The sequence below is a fragment of the Microplitis mediator genome, chromosome 7 (assembly GCF_029852145.1).
Source record: "Microplitis mediator isolate UGA2020A chromosome 7, iyMicMedi2.1, whole genome shotgun sequence".
Lineage (NCBI taxonomy): Eukaryota > Metazoa > Arthropoda > Insecta > Hymenoptera > Braconidae > Microplitis > Microplitis mediator.
In genome coordinates, this window is record NC_079975.1 from 14,378,468 (window position 1) to 14,392,883 (window position 14,416).

The 14,416-nt window shown below is 31.9% G+C and overlaps 1 protein-coding gene across 1 annotated transcript; it reads right to left on the reverse strand.

Moving 5' to 3' along the window:
• Nucleotides 1-3,858: 3,858 nt before the first annotated feature.
• On the reverse strand, nucleotides 3,859-5,310 carry LOC130671922 (protein pygopus-like). Its single transcript, XM_057476062.1, has one exon. The coding sequence runs from the start codon at nucleotides 5,308-5,310 to the stop codon at nucleotides 3,859-3,861; it is 1,452 nt and encodes a 483-aa protein (XP_057332045.1).
• Between the last annotated feature and the right edge of the window lie 9,106 nt (nucleotides 5,311-14,416).

Here is a 14,416-nt window from a genome sequence, read left to right on the forward strand (position 1 = left end):
AGTTAGATAGCCATTTTCGAAAGCAAATCCTTCTAGGGCAAAACGGGTCATTTAAAACAAAAATGGAGTTAAAATATGGATTCTTTTTCGAGATATTGTGTTTTCATGCTATAAAATTTTTTTACTGCTTGACGGGAAAATTTTTTAGTTTATTTTAATGATTTTCTCGTTTCTATTGCACTGAATTTGTTTCTGAAAATTGCAGAAATAATCTTTATTAAATTTTCTGTAAATTGGTGCATCATTTGAGATGTTTCTGTTCGCTAAGAAGACGATAATAACAGAAATAGTTGTAGAAAGGAGGCGAAAAAAAATTTTTGATCGTAAAGCACTCCCTAATGCTTCGCATTATGAGTCGTGCAAAACTAAAAAAACATTCTTTATATAGAAAACCAAACTAAAAAATGGAAAATAAATTTGAATGAAGAATAGTGTAAAAAATCTTAATAAATAGAAGTGAATAATAGTGTAAATACGAAAGAAATGTGTTTTATTCAAAAAAATAAAAAAAAAACGTGGGGTACTTTTTAAGATATTATCGAAATAATAATCCTCCTACTTATATCTGTCCATAAAATATTTATAACTATTGACATTATGTGCCTCACGCTTTTTTTTTAAAGATTAACAATTCTCTTGAAAATCGACCCTCAAATTTACAACTAGGACTTGATAGCGCTTTTAATCACCGGCCTGCACGGAAAGAACAAGATGATACTGGTTATCATCTCAGATTATACTCAGTTATATCTGAGGTTTAAAAAAAAATTTCAGATAGTACCTAGTATAATCTAGATTATACTCAGTTTCATTTCAGATTATAATCAGTTACACCTCAGATTGTACAGCGCTAGATTATACTGGTTTTCATCCTAGATAATAAACACATACATCTGGATTATACTCAGTACCATCTCAGATTATTATACTCAGTTTCATCCCAGATTATACTCAGTTACAACTCAGCCATGTTTTTTCTAGCGCATGCGCGTTTAGTAAAAATGTAATTTGTCTTTGTGTATACTACATATAAAAAATTTAATTTAATAAAATTTGATCAACTTTCAGAAATTTTTTTTTTAAACTTTTTTAAAGGGTACCCTATTTTGCCCGCCAAAAATGAAAATTTTATTTTTTAACGGCAGGGATAAACAAAGGGTAAGGATTCAAAAAGATTGTAAAATGTCAATAAATTTTAATTGTTTTTAATCCTACACTCGATCCGAAATAATGAACTATTTTGGTATTGAGAAGGATTCAGAAAGATTCCAAAATGTCAATTACTTTTAATTCTTTTCAATCGTACACTCGATCCGAAATGTTGGACTATTTTGGCATTGAGAAAGATACGAAAATATTAAAAATATGAATTAATTTGAATCTTTTTCAATTCTTCGGAAGTTTAGAAAATCTTATATTATTTTGGGATTCAATATGATTGAAAAGTATTAATTTTATGTCCAGATGAAACCTTTGGGGTATAGAAAGTATATAAAAGGATTCAATCCTCATCTTTTTCAATACCTTCCGATGACTATTGCACGACTCGTGCTTTACGATCGAAAAATTTTTTTCGCCTCACTTTGGCGACTATTTCAGTTATGATACCCTGGTTAGTTCACGGAATTAAGATATTTTGCATACTACTTTAAAGATAATTTAATGGAGATTAGTCCCATACTTTTCAAAAATTTATTTAGTTCAATAAAAACGGAAAAAACATCGAAATAGTTTCAAAAAATTTCCTGTCCGTCAAGTATGGATCCCGTATACATAATAACTTGCGAAAAAATCCAGTAATTGGATCAATTCTTTTTTTTTTTTAATTCTTTGAACGATTTGTAGGTCCCCTATTGCGAATGACTAGGTAACTCAGTGTTGTTTAATTACAATTAATAAAAGAACAAAAAAAGCTGTATAACTATATCTATATATATATATCTATGTAAAACTAACATGGATGGTAGGAATGGGCGATATCTGTCGATATTTCAACTATCGATGTTTTTTTTCTAAAGTATCGATGTTTTCTATCGATATTTTTTGGAGACGATATATCGATACTCGATAATAAAAAACTAAAACTATCGATGTTACGATATCGATGTTTTTTTTCAATATCGCCCATCCCTAATGGATGGTGATATATCTATACACATATGCGTACATTTATTCCACCAGGGGCGCTTGTGCATTACCGTCTTAGAACAGCTGTTTTTTTTTGCTAATTGGTACGCCTGAATTTTTTCAATTCAATTTTTTTGTATTTTTATTTTTATTTACATATATATTTTTTTTGTTATTAATCGAGATATTTTTGATAAGTTTTTTTATAATTATAAAAAAATACTAATATAATAAAAATAAAGCATGACAAGTTTTAATGAAAGAGAATTGTATATATTTTAAATTTATTTGCACTTCCCGCCATTTTTTTATTGTTATTTATTATTTCATAATATGTGAGCATTACGAGTCGTGCACTTTTGGATTTTCCAAATTTTTTTTTTTTATCAGGGTACAATTAATCAGTATAATGAAATTACTAACACAAAATTATTGTTCACGCTTAGTGTAATTATCGATTATGTATTATCTATTTGGAAACAAGTTCTTTACTTACTTGAAGTTTAACTTTAAAATTTGTAAACTAAATAATTAGTTTAAAATTATTATTGTGGAGGGTAGAGGAACCTTTACCCTCCACAATGATTAAAACCAGATCGCCAAATTCGGGAAAAAGTGGAGTAAGTAATTACAAAAAGTGAGTGTACACGATATACGAAATAGTGTCCAATAAAGAAGAATGTTGGAGCGCACTCTAACGTCCCAATCTATACGCAGAAGTAAAAAAAACAGAAGTTTTTAAAATCGTATAATTAAAAATAGTCGGAAACAATTTTAAATGAACATTTAAGAAATAATAATTTAGGTAATCGTTAGATTGTAAAGGCCGTATGTAACTGATCGTGGTCTATTATATAATTACCGTTGATTCGAATCTAGTATCATTATTCATCGTCGTGCTGATTTTCTATTAATTTTTGACTTTCCGCTAAGAAAATCAATAATTTTTAAAAAATCGGTATGTTGTTGGTTTTACGTTTATTCATATGCATCTAAGTAACGTGTCATTTACATGAGGAGTAATTAGAGATTGACATTATTGGGGATATTACGGTTCTTCCGGCGTCACAGGATTACGGAAAAACCGTAATCTTGCCAGATTATTTGAGCTTCATGAGAGCAGTTTATTTATTTATTAATTTTTTTATTGATGCAATGAAAATGAAACGAGGAAACTTTGAAGTTCGCGCCTTACTATGACTATGTGCGTTGAGCGCATGCGCGAGTGATAAATTATCTATAATTGTTGATAAAAAAATAAAGTGATCAATAAAAAAATCAAAAATCATAGACCAATACTGACCTAACGATGAATAATGCAAAAATAATGTAATTAATCAGTTTCTTTTTCAATGAGGTGCTAAAAATTTTTTTTTTAACCAAAATTTTTATCCAAATTTGCACTTAGAAAATCTTTAGATGAGGCGCTAAATTTGCACAGGTGAAAAACTGTTCTTGTTTTGGAATCATAATTCTTTTATAACATTATACAATTAATTAATTATCGTATTATTATTATATAATTAACTTATTAATAATGAAGGAGTTCAGATAGCAGTATAATAAATGTATTACGTTATTTTTTTATCATATAAAAATTTATTTGTGAAAATAAAGTGGAATAACACCATAATTAATATATTTTTTTTTAAATTATTAATTAAATTTATTAAAAGAAATGAAATATTAGAAGAAATATAAATTTATTATAAGAAATGTCAAGCTGCAGATTCAAAACAGCTGATGAATCAACTGGTGCAAAAGTTGCTCGCGAGTTGGCTCCGATAATTGTACTCCTGGAACTTGGAGCGCTTGATGCGGATAAGTAGAGTTGTTAATATTGCGCAGAACTAACTGCGGTGTTGCTGTATTGGGCAGCATTTGTTGACCAATAAAATATTGTGGTACAAACAACTGTGTCGCGAGGGGCTGTGGCACAAATGACTGAGATACGACGGAGTGGGGGACAAATGACTGTGACGCGACGGGATGTCGCATAAATGACTGAGACACGGCAGACTGGGGTACGAATGACTGTGACGAGACGAGCTGTGGCACAAATGACGGAGACACGGCGGACTGGGGTACGAATGACTGTGGCGTGATGAGCTGTGGCACAAATGACTGTGACCCAACGGGCTGTGGCACAAATGACTGAGACACGACGGACTGGGGAACAAATGACTGTGACGCGACGGGTTGTGACACAAATGACGGCGGTACGGACGACTGTGACGCGACTGACTCTGGCACGACTGACGGTGGTGCGACTGACTTTACCTGTGATCCATTCATACCATGCTGTAAGTTGTTTCGCATAAGCCGCTTGACTTTGTTTTGCAGTTGTCGATTGTACTTTTGGAGATTCTTTAATTTTTTGTCTGTAGTTAACAGACTTGTTGAGGCACCAAGAGCAACACAATTTTCATTAGCAGGATTTTCAGGATTAAGCGGAGCAGCACGGTTTCCATCACCAATATTCTCATGTAGACCAGGACCAGCAGGATTTCTAGGATTAGGTGGAGCAGCAGGATTTCCAAGATTAGGCAGAGCAGCACGGTTTCCATAACCAGGATTCTCACGTAGACCAGGACCAGCAGGATTTCCAGGATTAGTTGGAGCAGCAGGATTTCCAAGATTAGGCAGAGCAGCACGGTTTCCATCACCAGGATTCTCATGTAGACCAGGACCAGCAGGATTTCCAGGATTTGGCGGAGCAGCACGGTTTCCATCACCAAGATTCTCATTTAGACCAGGACCAGCAGGATTTCCAAGATTAGGCAGAGCAGCACGGTTTCCATCACCAAGATTCTCATGTAGACCAGGACCAGCAGGATTTCTAGGATTAGGTGGAGCAGCAGAATTTCCAAGATTAGGCAGAGCAGCACGGTTTCCATCACCAGGATTCTCACGTAGACCAGGACCAGCAGGATCTCCAGGATTTGGTGGAGCAGCAGGATTTCCAAGATTAGGCGGAGCAGCACGGTTTCCATCACCAGGATTCTCATTTAGACCAGGACCTGCAGGATTTCCAGGTTTAGATAGAGCAGCAGGATTTCCAGGATGTGGCGGAGTTGCATGATTTCCACTAGCAGAACGACGAGTACTACTGCGTGTCTGAGGGTGAGATGGTTGTGGAGCTGCAGTCGCTACGACATGCGCATATGTCTTTGGCGCAAACATATTTTGTCCTCGAAGAGACTGGTGTTTGTGACTATTTTTTCTTCTGACAATTTTTTGCCCTTTTCCTGTAGATTTTAAAATTGTTATTTTTTATGAAATGATTTCATTCATGTTGAATTACACCAGTCCACAAAAAAAAAAAGTGGTCTGTATTTTTAACCGGTCCTATCTATTTTTATTTATTTCGACGCGCTGAACCCGAATCTGAAGTCAGTTTTGCCTGTACAACCTCAGAGTTTTGAGTAAATTTAAAAAAAAACATAAAAATTTTAGCAATTCTTATGGTTTTTTGCAATTTTTGCAGAATTTTGAAGGTGTACGGGCAAAACTGACTTCAGATTCGGATTCAGCACGTCAATCTACACGGAAAAAAAAATAGTAGTGGCTACTCTCTAGGATAGTACTGAATACTTTCTGTAAAAAAAAATTTTACACAGTACTGTATGTTATCTCGACTGTATTCACTACTATCTAGACTATATCCACTACTGTCCAAGATAGTACTCAGTACTATCCAGAGAGTAGTGGATATAGTCTAGATACCATACAGTACTGTCTGAAAGTTTTTTTTACAGAAAATACTCATTACTATTCCAGAGAGTAGCCACTACTATTTTTTTTTTCCGTGTAGGCTCTAAAATATTGCATCGATTCCCAAATAAAATTTTATATATGTCTTTACAGCATCTTTAAAATTAAAAATTTCATGTATTAAACTCTTTTAAATTAACAATTAAAATTAAATTATACCCTCTCTACTGGTATAATTAGTAAAACATTAAAAGGGGTAAATGTATACATAATATATTTTTAAAAAACCACCATTTATCTCCCTCACATAATAAGCCGCTGATTGGTGAAGTTTTTGTAGAGTGGGTGAGATGAACAATAAACATTCGCTCTTAACCCTTCGTCACACGCGCTATGAGCGTGGCGAGGCACTTTTTACATTTTCATGATTTTTTATTTTTATTAAAAAAAATCATTCCAAAAAATTTTAATGCTCTTTTTGAATCTTATAGAAGGGATGAATATCAATAATAATTATACAGTTTTCTTAGAAATTTAATAATTATATATTTTAAAGGATAATCGCGTGTAAGCGCCAGATCGCAATTTAAATCGCGCTGTTGCCAAGTCGTGTTCCCGCTCTTAGTATACAGCTGTAAACAAGGTAACCTAAGGTGTAATTGTTACTCACTGGTTATTATTAAAAAAAAAAAAAATAATTTCAAATTTTTATTTATAATAATATTTTTTCAGTCATATGATTATAATAGTTAAATAAATGATATTTTTCCATTTGTACCATTAATGAAATACGTACACTGTAAAAAAATGCGGATTAAATCAGGAGTGGATGCGGAGTGAATGAATTTTTAATTATTCACTCCCCTCGGAGTGAAATTCACTCCGTAGGGGAGTTTTTGCGGAGTAGATAATTTTTTATTAATTTAATCCCTCTGGAGTGAAATTCACTCCGGAGCAGAGTTTTGTAAATATTATTAATAAAAAATAACTCCACTCAATAAAATCAAAGTAAAAACTCGCGTATTACATAATTGATCAGCTGATACGCACACACATATTTAGACACACACGCGTACTCGCACACACACATTTGTACACACACGCACACATTTGCACACACGCACACATTTGCACACACGCACACATTTGCACACACACACACATTTTCACACATGCACACATTTGCATACACGCGGACACATACGCAGATATTTGCACACATCTGAACACACACAAGCACACATTCGCACACATGCACTCAAACACACACATGCACGCAAACACACACTCGCACACACACATTGTTTAGCAGTTTAATATAAATTGATATAAATTTATTTAAGTATTAAAACTCCGGAGTGAATTGGGAGTGAAATAAAATCCGCGTCACTCCGCAATCACTCCGCTAAAAAAAACTCACAATTCACTCCGCATGCGGAGTGATTTTTTTTAAAACTCCAAAACTCCGAGTGGCGGAGTGAATTCGGATTCAATTTTACTCCGAATTCACTCCGGATTTTTTACAGTGTAATTATCTGTATGATCTTAAAATTAGCCGACATTTATAACAATTTTGGATTTTTTTTTTCAGCATAAAAATTTAGTTTGAAAAAAAATTTGCACTCGCAGAAATTGAAAAAACGATATAAAAATTTTTTCTAAGTTTCCTTTTTCATTATTAATTATGTAAAGAAAATTAAATAATTGTCAATTGTCGGCTAATCTCGAGATTATTCATCTGTCATTACTGATTAGTATCCCGAGAAAAAATTTTGGTATATAATCATACATAATTATATATAACTATATATAATGCAATATTTGAATGGAGAAAGTCATATGTAGCTTCATACATAATTATATATGATTACATATAATACTATCCCGAGAAATTTTTTTAATATATAATCATATATAATTATATATAATATACACTGGTACTAAAAAAGTGTCCGTTGTCGCGGTCGTAACTCATACGGGTGGGGTAGTACGGACCGCTAAACCGAATTTTTTCATAGGGTTCTTGTTTTTCTCTCATTATCTCATAAACAACAAGATCTACAGAAAAAATGCAAACGACAATTTTATAGGAAATTTAATTTCCTACAAAAAAGATCCTTAGCATCGAATCACTCAGATTGATATTTTCTGAGATATTAGTCAAATAATAAATCAATATTTTATAAGATTTGATTTTACATTTTATGGAAATTCAATGCTACTTAAACTTCAATAATTAATATCTCAGAAAATATCAATCTAAGTGATTCGGTGCTAAGGACTTTTTTTGTAGGAAAATAAATTTCTTATAAAATCATTTTTTACAATTTTTCTGTTGGTCTTGTTGTTTATGAAATAATAAGAAGAAAACAAGAATTCTATGAAAGAGTTTGGTTTAGCGGTCCGTACTACCCCACGCGTATGAGTTACAACTTCGCGACACTGGGCACTTTTGTAGTACATTTAATTCTGAGAAAATCCCGACTTTGGACGAGATGATATCATAAAATGCCGCGGAGTTATAGAAGTTTAAAAAATAAAAACCAAAGTTTACGTGTATTTTAAATGGGAAATCTTCACACGCTGTGTTCGAGTACTTAATATTAATTTTAAGGGCTCAAACTCTCAGGGAATTTTTTTTGGAGTACTTCCAACAAAATTTCGGGATGGGAGCGAAAAAAAAAATAATCGGTTCAAACGAAGCACCCTAATATATACATTACACTGGGCCAAAAAAATCGACTATTTTTTTTTTCGATACTATAAAATTATTATTCCTGATTATAATTCCTGTAAACCGAACAATCAGTAAAAAAAAAACCGTGTATCATCATTTTAAGTGAAAAAAAAATCGTTCAACCGAATAAAATAGTCTTTTCTCAATACTATATATGTTTTGCAGACATAAACCAAAATTTTCATATCAAATTTTGGCGTCTAACTATACCTCCCAATGTTCAAAGCGGTACCCAAAACTTGAACGAGATGGCGTTACATGCTCAAGTATTGGGTCGATGTTATTATCATGGCAGCAGTAGTTGAACAGTGCGAAATTTATTCTATTGTAATAACAAATAATTTAATGTAATGATTTATTTTTTGAAAAAGGTATACAAAAATAAAGTATGAGTGATTCATCAACAATTAGTGTGATAATTTTAAGTGATTTCGAGTGAAAACGTATCTATTTCATCAAAATAAATTTTTATTATTTTTTAACCAAAAAAGTTCATAACATATAGGTAAGATGAAAATTGTGAATAACATTTATTTGTTAATAAAGAATAATCCGTTACAATTAGTGACATTTACAATAAAGTTTACTAAATATTTGAAAACTTTAAAAATTAAACAAGAAACTATTTAGATCTAAATGTTTAAATCATTGTTCTGTCCTTGCAATAAAAAAAATTATATTTATGATAAATAAATAAAAGTATTTATAATTTTCAATTCAGGTAACAGTTCATTTTTTGTGTTGTTTTTAGTTCATAATAATCAATTCATTAGTAATATAAAATGTAATTAAAAAATTAAATACAAATATTTCTCATTTTTAAATGATCATATTAAATATTCACAGTATTATTTTTAATATTATTCAATAATATGTTATAATTCTTTTGATATTTCAACAAAACGTTGAAAAATTTTGGTGTGCCTATTGCCATATATTTTATTAGTTCAACTACCGCTCCCGGAGTGTTCAACTACTACTCCTTTCATAGTCTATTTTAAAAAAATGGTCAAAATATAAATATTCAATTAACTGCGTTATTTTGCGCTTCAATTAATTCAAAATTCAATATTTTCATAAAAATCATTAATTTCAATTAATCGTCATAACTTTATGTATTAAAAGTCGGGTCAAATACGTTTTATTTTGAAACCTGTTGAGCTACTGGGTACTTAAGCTTATTAGTTTTTTGACGGAAATTTCATTTTTTACCCAAAACTCGTAAATCATCTATCTGAAAAATTTGAGCAATGTATATTCTGAAAGGAAATTGAATTCCCTACAAAAAAATCTCTCTTAGTAAATTGACGTAAGACGAGCCGTTTCCTTGTAACCGTGCTTTAAACATTGATTTGTTTTTAAATTTTTTGTTTCTATTTTGGATTTTTTTAACCACTACAAATAACAAAATTTTTTTTACTCAAGATACATATTCTTGAAGGAAATTTAATGCTCTACAAAAAAGATCTTATAACATTTTTTGCTAAATTCACTCCTTCAAAAGTTATTCAGGTTATTGAAGTTGTTTTGACTCAACTTCAACTCTGACCCGAAAAATTTTTTTTATATATAATCATATAAGATTATATATAATTACATATAAAAAGTGGCCAATTATAATCATATAGAATCATATATGAGCATATAGAACTATATATAATCATGTATAATTATATATAATTAGATATGATTATATTTGGCCAATTTTTATGTATAATTATATATAATCGAGTTATATATAATAATACATAATTTTATATGATTATATATAAAAATTTTTTCTCGGGATTGTTGCTCTCATTATAATTCATTATATTTCTTTCTTGTTTTCAATTATTAGTACTCTCCTATTTCATAAAAAAAATTTTCGAAATTTGTTAAATGTTTAATCTGATGTAAAATTAAATAAAAAATGTTATGATTTTCTAATAATCATATGTATGAAATATTTATTGGGTACTTGGCAACACCGCATGAAATTTAACATGGCGGCGCGGTGCTGGTCGTGTGTGTGATGGTCGGGTAAAAACACGCGTGTGATGAAGGGTTGTTGCTGCTGACTTTCTTAATTTCCTTTGTACGCATTAGGAATAAAAAAAATGTCAACACTCCTTATCAACCAATATAATCAATTATATTCTTCCAGGTTTTACAACTGTACCAAATTTGTAACCTCAACCACGGATTAATGATGGTAGAATCAAGCAGTTCCGGAACATAAAGTGCGTAAGAAGTGATCTTGATTAAAAGCTTTCGAGTGACTTAAATAAATCGAGTCCGTCGCTTACGTAATTCTGCGTAAAATAATAGATAACGTTTGAGGCAAAATAAATGAACGTCAGTGGATAATATTAGACGATGATCTGGACCCCGAGTGGGCAGAAAATGTAAGTACTGTATTAGACGATAGCAAATTGCTGACTATGCCCAACGATTAGTGTTTGAGTTTACCACCGAACGTCAGAGTAATGTTAGAAGTCCAGTATTTAAAGTAAGCGACCATCGCCAACACGCCATCAAGAAATGCAGCCGCATTGCGTGTACTCACCTCGAGAAATGATGAGATTGATCAGAAGAATCTGCGAAGCAATCTTTCCACTAGACAGCTTATCTATTGACGGATTGGTGCGTGTATGGGCATATGAGGCGCTGAGACTCTTTCAAGACCGACTAGTGGAAGACTCTGTTCGGGCTTGAACTAATAAGAACATCGACATTATCGCCACGAACCACTTGATGGACAAGAAAAAAGCTTTGTCCCGGCCTATTTTATACAGCAACTGAAAGTCTAAGGACTACGTCCCTGGAGAGCTGGATGTCCTTTCGGATTTTCCAGCAGCCTCAGAAATATTTGTTACTGATTGGAATTTCAAAAGCCAGTAAAACTGCCAAGGATCGTCACCTGGATAAACGAGTTATCAATCTTCCAGATAGGAGATATATACTAAATGCACCGCAGAAGACTTTGACGAGGACATGAGGCAAGTACTGAGACACTCGGTGTGCAAGGTAGACAAGATAGCTTTCATTTTAGACAAACCCAAAGTCTTAGAATCAGAATGCTTAGAGTCTATGAACACTTTTCTGGCTAATAAAGTGAATGAATACGATACTGATGACTCAGTGCAAGAAAAAAGTGCAGCGGGAAAAATAATGCACTGGTCAGATGATGAAGAAGTTTTATATAGTTTTAACGATAAATCCCAGGACAAGTGGATTTAAAGAACGTGCGGATACTTCACCGGCACTGTCTAACTGCTGTGTCCTAAACTAGTTTGGAGAATGGTCAGGAACGCGCTGTACCAGATAAGAAGACATTTTACGTCAAGAACAGACCGGGAAAAACCTTCTTGGAGGTTTTCAGACTTTTTTTCCATCACGTTCTTCACTGATTCCGGAAACATCGAATTATAACAAGGCTAAAATTCTGGACCTAGAAAAGACTAAACCTAGAAACAATGGAAATAAAATAGGCGACTGAAAAACGAAGAATTGATTGGGGGAGAAATAATTATTTGTGAGGTAGAAAAAAATGGTAAGAATGTTAAGCAATAGTATAATTAAGGTAAATACAACATTTCTAAACAATTTACTATCAATCGAGTTAAGACTAAAAGCAATTATTGCAGGTAAAAAAAAAGAAATAGCTCTATATTGACAACATGAAGAATCGAATCAGCTAGAGGCACTGGACAAGATCGGAATTAGGAATTCTGAACGGACGAAACGATCAGGACAGTATTGGAAAGCGCGACTGTTGCCACTTTCCAGCCGGAGGGCAGCATATTTTGAAGAAGTTGGTAATGGGTATCGTTTAAACAAATTTAAATCTCGTTGCTAGGTGAAAATGTTTATAACCAAGTAGAAAATTAATTTTGGAGGTGGAATCGAGCTGGAGTATTTTTTCTTGTGAACCAGGTGATAATTTTTGAAATTTAAATTTGAAATTTTATTGTGATTGGTGTTGAGTATCGTTCAAACGAATCTAAGTCTCGATGCCAGGTAAAAATTGTTAATACCAAGTGAAAATTAATTTTGGAAGTGGAATTGAGCTGAAATATTTTTTCTCGTGAACCGAATAAAAATTTTGACAATTTTTTATTTGAATTTAAACTTAATTGGTGTTGAGTATCGTTCAAACGAATCTAAGTCTCGATGCTAGGTAAAAATTTTTAATACCGAGTGAAAATTAATTTTAGAAGCGGAATTAAGCTAAAATATTTTTTTGTGAACCGGATATGAATTTATTAAATTTTGTGTCGAAACTGAAACGTAATTGGTGTTGGGTATCGTTCAAACGAATCTAAGTCTCGTTGCTAGGTGAAAATGTTTATAACCAAGTAGAAAATTAATTTTGGAAGTGGAATCGAGCTGGAGTATTTTTTCTTGTGAACCAGGTGATAATTTTTGAAATTTAAATTTAAATTTTTATTGTGATTGGTGATAAGTATCGTTCGAACGAATCTAAGTCTCGATGCTAGGTAAAAATTTTTAATACCGAGTGAAAATTAATTTTGAAAGCGGAATTGTGCTGAAGAATTTTTTCTTGTGAACCGAATAAAATTTTGACAATTTTTTATTTGAATTTAAACGTAATCGGAGTTAAGTATCGTTCAAACGAATCCAAGTATCGATGCTAGGTAAAAAATTTTAATACCGAGTGGAAATTAATTTTGGAAGCGGAATTGTGCTGAAGTATTTTTTCTTGTGTTCCAGGTGATAATTTTTGAAATTTTTTTTTGAATTCAAACTTAATTGGAGTTGAGTATCGTTCAAACAAATCTCAGTCTCGATGCTAGGTTAAAATTTTTAATACCGAGTGAAAATTAATTTTGAAAGCGGAATTGAGCTAAAATATTTTTTTGTGAACCGGATATGAATTTTTTAAATTTTGTTTCGAAACTGAAACGTAATTGGTGTTGGGTATCGTTCAAACGAATCTAAGTATCGATGCTAGGTAAAAATTTTTAATACCGAGTGAAAATTAATTTTGGAAGCGGAATTGTGCGGAAGTATTTTTTCTTGTGTTCCAGGTGATAATTTTTGAAATTTTTTTTTGAATTCAAACTTAATTGGTGTTGGGTATCGTTCAAACAAATCTAAGTCTCGATGCTAGGTGAAAATTTTTAATACCGAGTGAAAATTAATTTTGGAAGCGGAATTGTGCTGAAGTATTTTTTCTTGTGTTCCAGGTGATAATTTTTGAAATTTTTTTTTGAATTTAAACTTAATTGGTGTTGGGTATCGTTCAAACGAATCTAAGTCTCGATGCTAGGTGAAAATTTTTTTTACCGAGTATAAAATCAATTTTGGAAGCGGTATTGTGCTAAAATATTTTTTCTTGTGAACCGAATAAAAATTTTGACAATTTTTTATTTGAATTTAAACTTAATTGGTGTTGAGTGTCGTTCAAATAAATCTAAGTCTCGATGCTAGGTAAAAATTTTTAATACCAAGTGAAAATTAATTTTTGAAGTGGAATTAAGCTAAAATATTTTTTTTGTGAACCGGATATGAATTTTTTAAATTTTGTTTCGAAACTGAAACGTAATTGGTGTTGAGTATCGTTCAAACGAATCCAAGTATCGATGCTAGGTAAAAAATTTTAATACCGAGTGAAAATTAATTTTGGAAGCGGAATTGTGCTGAAGTATTTTTTCTTGTGTTCCAGGTGATAATTTTTGAAATTTTTTTTTGAATTCAAACTTAATTGGAGTTGAGTATCGTTCAAACAAATCTCAGTCTCGATGCTAGGTTAAAATTTTTAATACCGAGTGAAAATTAATTTTGAAAGCGGAATTGAGCTAAAATATTTTTTTGTGAACCGGATATGAATTT